This window comes from Neltuma alba, unplaced genomic scaffold (genome assembly GCF_004799145.2).
Source record: "Neltuma alba isolate B1F8T4 unplaced genomic scaffold, ASM479914v2 tig00011208_pilon, whole genome shotgun sequence".
Classification (NCBI taxonomy): Eukaryota; Viridiplantae; Streptophyta; class Magnoliopsida; order Fabales; family Fabaceae; genus Neltuma; species Neltuma alba.
The window spans coordinates 65,038-79,893 of NW_021635932.1; the positions used below are offsets into that span (position 1 = coordinate 65,038).

Sequence of the window (14,856 nt, forward strand, 5' to 3'; positions counted from 1 at the left end):
AATGATTTAAATAGTGAGAATTATGCATTTCATTAGTTAGCAGAATTTATAGTCTCCATGCTGGGACATTGACAATTGGACCACTATGTTCAGGGTTCAAATGTTGATGAAGAATGAATGCCATTGGAACTGATGGATTAGTCTGGGGTAGATGGATGGATGCATTGCATGAGAAGTCAAGGTTCATCTATAGCTACTGCGTTGAAAGTGATGTTCTTTGTGCAAATTCTTCCTCTCCACAACGCATACGCAATGAAATTTCCTCAACCATATCCTTTAAGACGTGGAAGAATTTGTTATGGAGACCAAAGCACTTTAGGAAAAGTAGAAATTATGCTTGTTTGGGGTCAAGGAATGCTACCTCGACTTTATAATATAACTATACAATATCATCTGAAAATATAAAATCCACTTTCTAATGTAAATAGGTATAATATTTAAGGTACCAATTATATAACAAAACAGACAAGCTAAGTTTGAATTTTCCCTTGTTAATAATAAAGACTTATGAAGAGAGGGATCATGATTGCAAAGCTCCATCTGAATTAATCAATTATTGATAAAAAGATTCCAAAAAAAAAAAAAAACTGGACGTCGGTTAGACTCATTTAATTTTAGTTTTCATATTTAGTTTCCTAAAATATGAAAGTATTGAATACTGTCATTCTGGAAGCCTAATTGATCATGTACTCACTTTCTTTTGTGAAGTGAAATTAAAAAAAAAAAGTGGGGGGGGGGGGGACAATTTAAGCTCCAAAATTGTTATTCCCCACCAAAACCTTAACCCAGATTTCATGATTTCAAAATGTCAGTGGTCCTTCTCGATAATTTTCTTTGTGGGGCCTAAAAAATGCCTCTTGGCAACCAGCTCACCTCCCTGAACCTTAATGATAACGAATTAGAAGGGAATTAAATCCAGAAACATCATTAGCAATCAAATCCGGTTCTGAATTTTGGTTGGTGAATGAAATCCAAAACCCTTTTTAGGTTCGCCATTGGCACAGAGGAAAACACGCATGAGAATCAGTCAACACTGAATGAGTCCATAGCGGTCCCCACTGTGAGAAACGTGAAGAAGGAAACCTGTAAAAGTTTGTACTACTAGAAACTTCCTTATAAACAAAGACAAAGTAAGCCTCTCATTTCCTTGATTGGACCATTTTACCCTTGGGCGACCTTCCGCGAAGTCCATGGCGCGACCGACCTTCCTTCTTCGTGACCTGTAGCTTAGCTGTCTTCTTTGTCTCCCCTCCTTCTTGGAAAACCCAATCCCCCTCCTTCTTCCTCTTTATATGCATCTCCTCCTTCAGTTCTATCATCGCTTATTTCTCTGAGTATTCTATTTGACTTAATCTCTCTTCTCTTTGATTCTTCTTCAATGGCTTCACAAAACCCTCAGACTCATTTCCAAGATTCTCTGCCTATCATGGCCGGAAAGCTTGGTGGGGATGGCTTAATTGACGAGCTTTGCAATGGGTTTAATCTGTTGAAGGATGCTGATAAAGGGGTGATCACTTTCGAGAGCCTTAAGAGGAATTCCGCTTTGCTGGGGCTACATGGTTTGAGCGATGAGGATCTTCATTCTATGTTACAGGAAGGCGATTTTGATGGTGATGGCGCTCTGAGTCAGCTGGAATTTTGCGTCCTGATGTTCAGGTTGAGCCCTGAGCTTATGGAGGGTTCTAAATTGTGGTTAGAGGAAGTCCTTCAACAAGAACTTAAGGATTTCTTCTGATTTTTTTCTTTTTATGTTGAGTTATGAATTTGTCATGTTTGGCAGATTTTTCATATAGTTGTGACGAAAACGAAAGGAAAGTAACTCGAATGACACTGTTATGTATATCATCAGATCAATTGAATTATTCTTTTGGGCCTAATACTGTTGTGTTGGTCAACCTTCAAGTGTAAATTTGGGGTTCTAAATTCTTTGTGAATTTTCTTTATTCGATCAATTCCGAATTTTAGTTTGATGATTGAGTTGTGCTTCTGGTTTAAGCCTTAAGGCTCGAACCCTTTTAATCTGATCTGGTAAATATTCAGTCTTGAATATCCCAACTGCAACTGGTTCAGAAATTAATGGCAAAGAAAAACTCAATGAGGTTGAAAGGAACAGCAAAGGAAAAATTACGATTGAGATATGTATCTATCGGGTAACCCTCCTGTTTCTGGACTAAGAATTTTACTCTAAATATCAGTCCTAAGAAAAGGCGTAGGAAACAGGCATTTCCTGGGAAAACTACTGACTTAGAGCATGACTAATTCGCTTCTCAAAATTTTTCTGTTCACATATGATCTAGTTTCAATTGGAATAAAATTGAAGTGTCTAGTACATATGTCTCAACGTCATAATATTATGTCTTAAATAATAAAGTTATCACTTTTCTTTATCATTGAAGAGTTAGTTTCCTTTGCATAGGGCAAAGCAGAGAACTAGTTGGTGACATATAATGATAATCATATTGTCGAATGTCAGAAAGAAGGCCTGAACATTCAGATTGAGACCTGACCTTATAAAGTGGTCGAAATTATGGTCAGAGGGAATCCTTCAACGAGAACTCAGATTATTGTTATTATTATTATTTTAAAACTTATAGAGTGGTCTAAATTGTGGTTAGAGGAAGTCCTGAGTGAACTGGCCAGGATCTAATCCTGACTACTTCGACTGCAATTTTGGTTCACAATGATTCGCCAAGAAAAGCTCAGTCAGATTGAACAAAAGATCAAAGGAAAACTTAGTGGCATGCGGATCTCTACCTTGTTGCCCCTCTGTTTGTGGACTAAAATTTTTACCCTTAAAATTACTCTAGGGGTTGTAGTAGGAAACAGACACTTCCCGTGAAATCTTTTGACTTGCAGCATGACTATTTACTGCTGAAAAATTTTCCCTTCATATATGATCTGGCTTCAGTTGAAATATAATTTAGGTTTGTGGTAGAAATGGGTCAATTTCATACAATTATATCTTAAGGAACAAAATTATCTTTCATTTATGGTTGAAAACTTAGTTTTCTTCTGCATAGGGAAGCAGAGAACCACGTGATGGCAGACGATTCAATTGAGTGTCAGAAAAAATTCCTGGATTTTCATTAATCATATGATTTTTTTAATTTAGTTCTGTAGAAATAGGAAGTCGAACCTATTTTATTATAGATGACAATAACGAGGATAGTTCATATTTACATTTTGAACGATGAATTCCAACTATCTTGTGCCATCCCTGAATTAGCAGAGCCATCCTTGACGCAGATAATGAAGTCAATGCATGCAAACAAACGTTTCTCCGTCACTTGACTTTTGTGGTTTGGAAGAGTTGATTGCTTAATCTGTATGCTTCTGGTTCCCTTGTTACTGCGGCAACTTCAAGGATATATATCTTTAACTTGTGAAACCATTTCATTTGAGCAATGGCCATTCTTCATTATGTGCTTGCTCTTACAAATCTCTTTATATTCTGTACCCGATTTTCATATGCAACTGACACTCTTGCCCAGTTTCAGTCGCTTCCTTATGGTAGGACCTTGGTTTCCAGAGATGGAAGCTTTGAACTAGGTTTCTTTAGCCCAGGTAGCTCGAGAAATCGTTATCTTGGAATTTGGTACAAGAAGATCCCAGTTAGAACTGTTGTCTGGGTTGCCAACCGTGACAAACCAATCAAAGACAACTCTAGCATGCTGAGCATAAACATAGAGGGACATCTTGCCATTCTCAGCCAGAATCATACTGTTGTTTGGTTGGCAAATTCAAGAACAAAGGCCTCAAGTCCAATTGTACAACTTTTAGGCTCCGGAAACCTGGTACTAAGAGATGAGGAAGACCAGAATCCTCAGAACTATTTGTGGCAGAGCTTTGACTATCCTTCTGACACCTTTTTGCCAGGAATGAAGTTTGGATGGGACTTGAGAACTGGTCTTAATCGACGAATAATAGCATGGAAGAGCTCAGATGACCCATCTCCAGGAGACTTCATATGGGAGCTCGTAAATCATAATAACCCTGAGGGAATTATATGGAAGGGCCAAACAAAGTATTACCGGAGTGGTCCTTGGAATGGTCTTCGCTTTAGTGGGGCTCCTGAGCTGAGGAACAATATGGTTTTCGATTTCAGATTTGTATCCACCAAGGATGAGGTATATTACATGTACAATCTAAGGCATGAGTCAGTAATTTCAAGAATTGTTATGAATCAAACAATATATGTTCGTCAGCGTCTCACATGGATTGAAGAAGCTAAAAGTTGGAGGCCTTTTTCTTCTGTGCCAAGAGATGATTGTGATCAGTATAATCTTTGTGGTCCATTTGGAAATTGCGTCATGGGTGAGTCACCAGTATGCCAATGCTTGAAAGGATTCAAGCCAAAATCATCCCGGAACTGGGATGCAATGGATTGGACTCAAGGATGTATCCACAGTGAACCATGGATCTGCAAGGTAAAAAACAGAGATAATTTCCTTAAATTCGGTGGGATTAAATTGCCAGATACCACAAATTCTTGGGTTGATGGAACTATGACACTTGAGGAGTGCAAAGCCAAATGCTTGGAAAATTGTTCCTGTACTGCTTATGGTAACTCAGATATCAGCAGAGGGGGTAGCGGTTGCATCATCTGGTTTGGTGATCTAAATGATATAAGACAGGTTTCAGGTGCTGGGCAAGATCTATATATTCGGTCTGCTGTTCCTGAAACAGGTATACCCTTTTGTAGATCATATGATCGTTATCTTTTGACAGCATAACTACCTCTTTTTTCTGTGTACTGACTATTAGTTCAATCATTTGTGAAGCTGACCGTGAAGATGCAGATGGAAAGAAGATAAGGGTGATTGTGATACCAGTTGCCATTTTCTTGGCTCTTGTGATGTTTTTCACTTTATTTTTCATTTGTAAGAACCACAGAAAGTCTGAAGGTAAGCATTTTTTTTAGTGCAAATGCCTTCTCCTTTCCTTTTCATAATGAAGGTAAGTTTGAACCGGACATGATTAATTAGCATATGACTATTTGCTCAAAAGATTTAACAAATTTCTTATTTATGCTCCTAATTTTATCAAGTTTACTCCAGTGGAAACACAGAAAACTTTGCCAACAGAAGATAATGATGAAGGCGCAGAAGACGACATGGAACTTCCTTTCTATGACCTGTCTGTAGTAGCCAGTGCTACTAATGACTTCTCAACTGACAATAAGCTTGGAGAAGGTGGTTTTGGACCTGTATATAAGGTAGACATGCAATATTCATGTTAAACAAAAGCAAAAACATTTCGTGCTATGCTTCTTGTTTATCACGATTGATGATATATTAAAAATATAAACTCCTAGGGTATACTGGCAAATGGACAAGAGATTGCTGTCAAGCGGCTTTCACAAAGATCCGGACAAGGATTGAAAGAATTTAAGAACGAAGTTGTTTTGTGTGCAAAACTTCAGCATCGAAATCTTGTTAAAGTTCTTGGTTGTTGCATTCAAGGGGAAGAGAAGATGCTCATATATGAATACATGCCCAATAAGAGCTTAGATTCATTCATTTTTCGTTAGTGTCCTTGCCAAACTCTTAGTCCGCATATTTGTCTATTTCCCTAACTTCATCTTGGATAACAATGAGTTTTATAACTTTGAAACTCAGGTTCTACTGCTCAAAGTGAATTGCTAGATTGGCCCAAGCGCTATAACATTATATGTGGAATAGCTCGGGGGATTCTTTATCTTCATCAGGATTCTAGATTAAGAATTATCCACAGGGATCTCAAAGCAAGTAATGTATTATTGGACAATGAGTTAACTCCAAAAATTTCTGATTTCGGCATGGCAAGAATATTTGGAGGAGATCAAGTCGAAGGAAATACAAGGAGAGTGGCTGGCACATAGTGAGTGTCTTTTAATTTTATGTTGGCTTGCATATCTACACATTATTAAAGATGTAATTAACTCATTTGTGACTCTTTTTAGTGGTTATATGGCACCTGAATATGCCTTTGATGGGCTATTTTCCGTCAAATCCGATGTATTTAGCTTTGGCATATTAGTATTGGAGATAGTAAGCGGAATAAAAAACAGAAGGCTGTCTTTGCCAAACGAGAATATTAATCTTATCGGGCATGTGAGTTGCAAATAGTCTAACTTTATTTTTTACCTTTAAGATGAACTGGCATTTGACGGATGTTCTGAATTTCGCAGGCATGGAGGTTGTGGAAGGAAGAAATTCCACTGGAATTGATTGATATAAGCTTGCGGGATTCTGTTGTTAAGTCAGAAGCATTGCGCTGCATCAATATTGGTCTTCTTTGTGTGCAACACCATCCTGATGATAGACCAGACATGGCATCAATTGTATTGATGTTGAGCAGTGAGATTGCTTTACCTTGGCCAAAGGAGCCAGGTTTCCTAATGAAGAAAATCTCAGTCAAAGCAACTTCCTCATCTGGCGATCTTATCACTTGTTCCACCAACGAATTATCTATTTCCCTGCCGGAGGCCAGATAGAGAAAGATTTTAACTTTCCTTTTTCTTCTTACTGAAAACGGACCAGTTACTTATATTTTGATGATACTGATTATAGACTAGAACTCTCTTAAATCGGATGTTTGATTTCAACTTAGCTTGTTGCTTGCTTACCATTTTTATGCTGCTATGTGCTATTCCAGTGATCTTTCCACACCTGAACAAAAGAAATGTGACCTGTGCATGACATTTTGTTTTTCCTTTTACATGACAAAATGAGGAAAGTGTTCTTGGCCAGGAGTCTGAATTTTTTTGTTTTGGCATGTAGAAATGTTCTTGCTGTATTTGAAGCCTTTTATCCTGCTTTCCCAAAATTTGATCCTTTTTCTTCCAAGTTCCATCAGCTATTAGTTATTACTATTTTTTTCGACTATCCACATGGGGGAGGAAAATTAGTTGGAAGGAGGTTGGTCCCCACCCCCACCCCACCCCAAACACAACACCTCCAAAGATATAAAAACATTAGGTCTCTTGGGTTATCTTCTGCTTTCACAATATTTAAGAGTAAGCCAATCTGCGTAGCTCTTAGTCAGGTGGGATTTAAATTGCAGTGCGGAGGAGGCAATTGTTGTCCTCATTTTGATATTTGTTCAATTATTGAGATGCAGGAATATAAAAGAAAAATTAAACATATTCTATAATTTATCATCTCTTGCATTACAGGATTCGGTATGTGGTCTTTACCAAATTATTTTAGTTAATTGTGATTGGTTTGTCAACCATACTGCAGAAAAGAATGTTAGTTGGAAGACGACTAAAGAAGGGGGAAATGTGTTAATTATGTTTGTCTGATTATTCATCCATTTAGGTTCTATCCCCACAGAAAAGTAATTCATATGGTATGAAATTTGAGAGCTTTCTCGATTAGACAAGGTGGCTGGACAAAATTAGTTGATAAGTTAAAAACTAGAAGTACATAATTTACTCAAGCAAATGCTTATTCATATGTAAATATAAAGAAGGCCCGTTCCGAACCAATTAGAATTGGGTGGCCTGGGATTCCGACTACACAACCATGTCTACTAGCAGCAAGTTTACTAACAAGAAGATAATTTATGCCCTATGAAGCCTATGAAAGTGATAATCCATTTTTTTCCTTCGTTGTCCCGAACGATACCTCGAAAATTTTAGAAGGAAATTAAATTGGGAGAGCTGTCCCTATTTAAGTTTCATAATACTCAAACCTGGCTCAATATGGTTTAACAAGGAGAGGGGGGAAAAATGCTGTGCCGGTTGCAAGTGTTCGTTTTCGCTTGGCGAAAATACAAATTAAATGGTGGGGTGCCAATCCTTAGTCAGCATGTTAAAAGACTTTGAACTTATATAACAAATCCTAAGATTGAGATTTATTGCTTGAAGTGGTAAATATTAAGTGATGCTTTCCGAAAGAATAAAGCTGGATTGAAGCCATATTTAACTTTTGGGGGGGGGGGGTGAGTTGGGACACGTCAACCTTTACCATAAAGTAAGTCATCACTGTCGACGGCCTTGAGGAATCTCTGCTTCTGATCTTGTGCCGTTGGCGCCCAAATTATTGGTCTTACGTTGAAATTAAGAACAAAATGTGAAGAAGAGGAATGGTTAATTAAAGGCCACATGGTTATGAACTTCAGGAAACAAACTTTACTAGTTCCTTTTAGCTCTATGAAGCCCATTTTCTTGCGTAAGGAGAATCAGACAAAATGATGTAGATGATGATGATAACGAATCGACGATAATTGTCAGAATGAAGGCCTTGCCATAATGCATTAATGTTCATTTCTGTCAAACACGTCACAACAAGGAAGAACTTAAAAAGGTAGATACCTAGATAATATGACAATCCTCTCATAGAGATAATGATCAAAATATGTAGATTTAAACCAATTAATATTGCATGAAGCACTTCAGTTCATCACATGTCGCTCACACAATTTACAAATGAAGAACCTTAAAATGTATAGTACAGGGTATGGGATCATACTAAGTCAAGCTTCTGCCCACATAACTGCGTCAAATTAATTAATAGGGATGCAGGTTTGTAGTCCAATATTAAAGCAATGGCCATATGTGAAACACTCTCAGTTCTATCCATGATATTTCCCTCTCTCTCTCTAATGCAATTGGCACCGAAAGTAAGCTAGGTTTATAAAGATGGAAGCTTTGCTTTTAACTGGGTTTGTTCAGCTGAGGTGGTCCCGAACTGGAAGCATATGTGATGGTCCTGAAATTATCCTAAGAAAAGACCATTTCTTACTATGACATTTAAGAGATTCTTGCGTGAGACACATGGGGTCGGGGCAACCAACGTGCTTCGTCTGTCATTGTTAGTTCTTATTGCTTCTGCATCATGTGAATATATTTGTTTAATTTGCCATCACATTCATTAAAGCAATGGCCATCCTTCCTTCTATGCTTGTTCTTGCCAATATGCTTCTATCAATCTCTGTATTGGTCTCTGCAACTGACATCATTACACGTTCTCAGCCACTTCCTGATGATGGAACAACCACTTTGACGTCTAAAGACGGAATCTTTGAATTGGGTTTCTTCAGTCCAGGTAGTTCCACAAACCGTTATGTTGGAATTTGGTTCAAAAGAATCCGTCGTAGAACTATTGTTTGGGTAGCCAATCGAGAAAAACCAATCAGAGACAATTCAGGAATGTTGAGCTTAAACACACAGGGAAACCTTGTGCTTCTTAGCCAAAATGAAATATTATTTGGTTGGCAAATTCAACAAGAAAGGCCTTGAGTCCAATGGTACAGCTTTTAGACTCAGGAACTTAGTAATAAGAAATGAGAAAGACCAGAGTGCCCAAAACTACTTGTGGCAAAGCTTTGACTATCCTTCTGATACTCTTTTACCAGGAATGAAGTTAGGTTGGGATGTGGAAAACTGGTCTTAATCGACGTTTCACTGCATGGAAGAGTTGGGATGACCCCTCACTTGGAGATTTCACAGCAGAGCTTGTAGTTCACAATTATCCTGAAATAGTTTATTGGTGGGGTCAAAAAGAGTTTTTAGAATTGGCCCTTGGAATGGTCTTGGATTAGTGGTGCCCCTAGAACGAAGAAGAAAATTGGATTGATGATTTGAAGTTTGTCTCTAACAAGGATGAGGTGTATTTCACATATGCTCCTAGAAATGATTCACTGATTTTAAGGCGGGTCTTGAACCAGACGACATATTCAGTTGAGACCTATATGGATTGAAAATGAAAAAAGTTGGAGCACTTTCGTTTATCTGCCAATGGATAGCTGTGATAGATATAATCGTTGTGGTCCATACGGAAATTGCATCATTGATGAGACGCCAGTCTGTCAGTGCTTGAAAGGGTTCAAGCCAAAATCACCAAGAAATTGGGAAGTAATGGATTGGACCCAAGGATGTATTCGTAGTGAATCATGGAGTTGTAAGGTTAAAAAAAGAGACAATTTCTCAAATTTAGTGGGTTGAAATTGCCAGAACAACACATTCTTGGGTTAACGCAAGTATGACACTTGAAGAGTGCAAAGCCAAATGCTGGGAAAATTGTTCTTGTACAGCTTATGCTAATTCCGATATCAGCGGAGGAGGTAGTGGGGGTGTGCCATCTGGTTTGGAGATTAATTGACATGAAACGTATTTCGGATCCTGATCAAGTTATTTATATTCGCCTTGCTGCTCCAGAAACAGGTATAACCTTTTATCAATAATAATTTGAACTATTTCAGGGAACCTCATTTTTTGTCTATACTAATTGCAAGTTCATTTCGTTCTGAAGCTGAACAGGAAGATGTAGACAGAAACAAGATCATGGTGATTGTTATGACAAGTACTATTTTAATGGCTGTGGGTGTTTTCTTTTGCTTCCTTCTATATTTACAACAGCAGAACCAAGTTTAAAGGTAAACACTCTCACTCCGTTGCCTTTACTTTTTTCTCCCCTTATCTTATTTTGTGGAGCCAAAAAAGGAGAAAACATTTGTTAGCAGGAAATCATGTTGATGGCCCTGAAGGAGACATAGAGCTTCCTTCTTTGACTTTGCTGTAATAGTTAGTGTTACTAATAACTTCTCCATTGACAACAAGCTTGGCCAAGGTGGTTTTGGACCTGTGTACAAGGTAAACATGCAACCAAAAATATAATAACAATTCAGGAAAAAAAGAGAAGAAAAAAAACAAGTTAGTTAATTGCAAGAAAGCATGCAGTATTGTTCTGAAAAATGATATCCTAGCTAGTTTGACAATCATCCAAACAATGTAAATTTTCAGGGTATCTTGCCTAATGGGCAAGAGATTGCTGTCAAGCGACTTTCACAGAGTTCTAATCAAGGAATTAAAGAATTTCAGAATGAAGTTTTATTGTGTGCCAAACTTCAACACCGAAATCTCGTTAAGGTTCTTGGTTGTTATATCCAAGGAGGAGAGAGAAAATGCATATATGAATACATGCCCAATAAGAGCTTAGATTCATTAATTTTGGTTTGTGTCACTGTAAAAGCATTTGTTATCATATTTATGGTTTCATTATATGTGCCTCACATAAAGTTGACTGTCAAATTAACTTTACAGGTTCTATACTCAAAGTAAACTATTAGATTGGTCCAAGCGCTTTCATATTATATGGGAATTGCTCGTGGGCCTATGTATCTTCATCAAGATTCCAGATTGAAGATTATTCATTGGGATATTAAAGCTAGTAATATTATTAGACAATGAATTGAATCCAAAAATATCGGATTTTGGCTTAGCAAGAATCTTTGGAGGAGATCAAGTTGAAGAGAACAAATAGAGTGATTGGAACATAGTGAGTATTCCTTTATACTGTGATCACTTTTGATATTCCTACTTTTATTAAACTTGATGACCACAAATTTGTGATTTCTTTCAGTGGTTATATGGCACCCGAATATGCTATTGATGGTTTATTCTCTACCAAATCTGACGTATTTAGTTTTGGAATATTACTATTGGAAATAGTGAGTGGAATGAAAAATAGAGGGCTCTCCCACCCAAACCAGAGTCTTAATCTCATTGGACATGTGAGTAATTAATAACCTAACCTCATGTTTAACTTGAATAAACTAGAAATTTAAAGATTTTGAGTTGTTGCAGGCATGGTGGTTGTGGAAAGATGGCATCCCACTAAAGTTGATTGATGCAAATTTGAGGGAATTTTGTATTGCATCAGAAGTATTGCGATGCATCCATATTGGCCTTCTTTGTGTACAACATCATCCTGGAGATAGGCCAGATATGGCTTCTGTGGTTGTGATGTTGAGTAGTGAAGTCACCTTGCCTCAACCTAAAGAACCTGAATTCCTTTTAAACAAGACTTCAATTATGGGAGAAAGTTCAACTATTGTGACTTCTTCAATCAATGAAACATCCCTTACTGAGTTAGAGGCCAGATAATTTAAAGGACTTCTTTTTCTACTCAGTTTCTATCTTGCAGGTGAATTTTATACTTTATACAAAAACCAGATGGCGCAGATGATTATCAATTAAACTCTCTTAAAATTTTGCAAGCAACTTTGTGCTGCTGTATGTAGTGTTCTTGCATTGTTTTTGATTGACTAATATCAGTTGCCGCAAGTGTTTATGTATGAAATGACGAACAGGTTTAAATTTCAGCTCTGGAAGCCATAAATTGCAGTTTTGGAGGCCTTTGTTTTTGCAATGTTGAGATTAGGTGACAATTGAGAATGTCTGAGAATCATTTGTTATAGTTAAGCACGAGAGAGATTCTTGTTTCCTAATCTTTCCCAGAAATTCAACTCAAATGGTGAAACAGACATTAGCTATTAAGTTAGAAGCCATACGTTATATTCAGAATAATATATGCATATGTTAACAAGTTCGTATAAATGTCCTGTTTCTTTGACATTGCTCTTCTACATGATATATACAGGAACATTAGATTGTATGTAATTCTTCACCACATTAATAGGCATGATAAATAACGAGAAATAGTAAATTGGCCAATAAACATTGTTCTGCATAAGTTATAATTATGTAAGCTTTTTCGGCATATTGCTTTGCAGAGCGATACATTTAGGACATTATAATATTTACTTAACCTACATGTGCAAGAACAATGAATTACTCGACCTGCATAAGGGACTGATCAAGTAAAGAATTTTCGCTGCTTAGCATCACAATTATTAAGGCCATGTTTGGCCTGTCATTTAAGGTATCTAGTTGCAGTCAAATGTCAGAAAGAAAGCAACACATACTACAACAGTACTAGTCATAAATTGAAAGCATATCCCCAACAACCATCAATTAATTCCATTAGGTTGTTCTTCTTCCTCGACCTTCACCCTTAAAGGTTAAAGTTTTCTTTGATCCACCAGTATAAATGTAGTCAAAAACTGTTAAAGCACAAAGATGGATGTTTTGTGTTTGCTTATAGAAAACCACTATTGAGAAGTCAGTAAAAGAAAAGAAAGATGAAGTGGCAAAGTAGAAATCATTTCTTAAACTACAAACTAGATCTTAAATTTAGAACAGGAGATAGCACATTGCTATTAAACTATATGTAACTCTCATGAATTAAGGCTTTGATTGTTTTATTGTTCCTGCATATGTTCTTCAACAGATGAAGCAGCTGCAAACTACTGCTGATGTTGCGGCTTCCATTTCTAGCTCTCATATCCGGCGATCCTAGTTTTATTCAGTACTTACCATATTGTAGTGAGAGAAAAAAAATGAGTCGAAAGAAAGGAAAAAAAAAAAAACTAATAAAACTATGATGCTTTTGCTAAGCCGGTAGAGTGATTATGATATTTTTAAGGCCGGGATAGATAGGGGTGTTCATTATGTCTTTATAGATTTTTGCTTGGGAAAGATAATTAGGAGGAGGAAAAGCGTGCTATTTTTCTGTTTTTATGAATTGATGGTTGTTGCGGAGATGATTTTCATCTCTTACTGGTACTATGGTAGTATTATTTTTAGCTGATAAAATAAGACTTGTTGTTTGTTATTATCACACGATAGAATCATGCTGCTTTTATTCTGATTACAACTATACATCTTAATCATATGACTCGCGAACGTAATACAATGCATGCTATATTCGTACCCACAAACTTCTAACCTCTATGAATCTGCTTCCTTAATGGTAGGAAGTACTAAACATAAAATAATATTTTTTCACACATTCCCAACCCCTTCAGGACCACGTTGGTGTCCAAAGATATGAAACATTTGAAGTGGGTTCTTTCTTTCAGGTTTCAGCCCAGGAAGTCAGTTGCACAAATCTCTATGTTGAATAATCTGGTACCCAAAAATTCTCAGTGGATGAACTGTTGTTTGCGTATGCCTCTACTCGCGATTGAATTATTGAGCTAAGTGCACATCATTGTCTGCAAGAAAAAGCATATACCTGGTTTCTCAGAATCACGAGCATCATTTATCTAGCACTAATGGGAGCATTAGGTGTCCAATTGTGATCATATGGTGATAGCCACCTGCAAAATTACTTGTACTCATTTCTTAGGTGTGTATAAAAAGGTGTGCAAAAACCGGTGATCCGTTTTAGTCCAGTGTAACCTGAGGTGGTTCGGCTTAGTTCAGTTTAATCCAAATAAACAATATGATAAAAACAGACCAGGACTAATCTAATTGGTCGGGGTTTTTTAAACTAGATTCAAGACTAAATAGTTGGACCACCTACACTATTCCACGTCTAGACTAGGTGATTTTTTTTAAAAAAAATTTAGTAATTTAGAATGTTATTTTTATTGTTATTTAATATGTTAGAAATTCTTTGAATATATGATTAAGTATAATGTTTGGGATGATTATTATATCATTATAGTTTTTTTAATTGTTCTAATTGTGTTACTAATATGAAATCTTGATTTCATACACAAATTTTTTTTTAAAAAAAAAATTGAGGTTCTAGATTACTTGGATTAGTCTACGTAATCTGTTAAATTAAGTCCAGTCCAGCCCAACCTCAAGTCACTACTGGACTGGACCAGACCATGGGCTACCAAATCTAGCCCAATCAAAAAATTAGACTAGACTTTAGATTGGACTATGGTCTTGGTCTAGCCGTCATTATACACCTTGTTTTGGTATGTACTGCTCTGGTCTTATTTATAGTGCAGAGAGAGAAGAGATTTTTGGTCATATTATAGGGTACTGAGAGAAATTTTTGTATGGATATATAAGTTTACCCCTTATTTATTATTTTTGACTTTGTTTAAATGAGATATAAAAAATAAATAGGGATAAAGTTGAAAAATTATTAAATTTTAAATGAGAACTAATGAGTTTAAAGTTTTTCTTAGTTTGTGTGAAACACACTGAAAGTATCTTATAAATAGAACCAACAAAGTATAATTAGCATTAATTGGTTCTGTTTAAGCCTGTCTTATTCTAGGCTATAT

General features: G+C 36.6%; 2 protein-coding genes and 1 pseudogene across 3 annotated transcripts; all 3 read left to right on the forward strand.

Annotated features, from left to right (window-relative positions):
* Positions 1-1,253: 1,253 nt before the first annotated feature.
* On the forward strand, positions 1,254-1,877 carry LOC114762305 (calcium-binding protein KRP1-like). The gene has a single exon (XM_028951775.1). It carries the CDS (start codon positions 1,379-1,381, stop codon positions 1,733-1,735), a length of 357 nt encoding a protein of 118 aa, XP_028807608.1. The 5' UTR covers positions 1,254-1,378; the 3' UTR covers positions 1,736-1,877.
* Positions 1,878-3,242: 1,365 nt separating this feature from the next.
* Positions 3,243-6,506, forward strand: LOC114762303 (G-type lectin S-receptor-like serine/threonine-protein kinase At4g27290). 2 transcript variants are annotated; one of them, XM_028951772.1, is made up of 8 exons: positions 3,243-3,254; positions 3,403-4,686; positions 4,782-4,904; positions 5,058-5,215; positions 5,315-5,525; positions 5,619-5,859; positions 5,942-6,092; positions 6,170-6,506. In XM_028951772.1, exons 2-8 carry the CDS (start codon positions 3,405-3,407, stop codon positions 6,473-6,475), a joined length of 2,472 nt encoding a protein of 823 aa, XP_028807605.1. In that variant the 5' UTR covers positions 3,243-3,254; positions 3,403-3,404; the 3' UTR covers positions 6,476-6,506. The 2 variants fall into 2 exon arrangements, with proteins under 2 accessions (XP_028807605.1, XP_028807606.1); XM_028951773.1 differs by lacking the exon at positions 5,942-6,092 and having other exon boundaries at positions 6,170-6,255.
* A 2,360-nt stretch (positions 6,507-8,866) lies between these two features.
* On the forward strand, positions 8,867-11,872 carry LOC114762311 (G-type lectin S-receptor-like serine/threonine-protein kinase At4g27290; annotated as a pseudogene).
* Positions 11,873-14,856: the final 2,984 nt, after the last annotated feature.

Coding starts and splice junctions, on each gene's coding strand:
- LOC114762305 (XM_028951775.1), top strand. CDS start 1,379: ATGGCTTCACAAAACCCTCAGACTCATTTCCAAGATTCTCTGCCTATC.
- LOC114762303 (XM_028951772.1), top strand. CDS start 3,405: ATGGCCATTCTTCATTATGTGCTTGCTCTTACAAATCTCTTTATATTC. Junction 5,860..5,941: donor AGGAGAGTGGCTGGCACATA/GTGAGTGTCTTT, acceptor GACTCTTTTTAG/TGGTTATATGGCACCTGAAT. Junction 6,093..6,169: donor ATATTAATCTTATCGGGCAT/GTGAGTTGCAAA, acceptor TGAATTTCGCAG/GCATGGAGGTTGTGGAAGGA.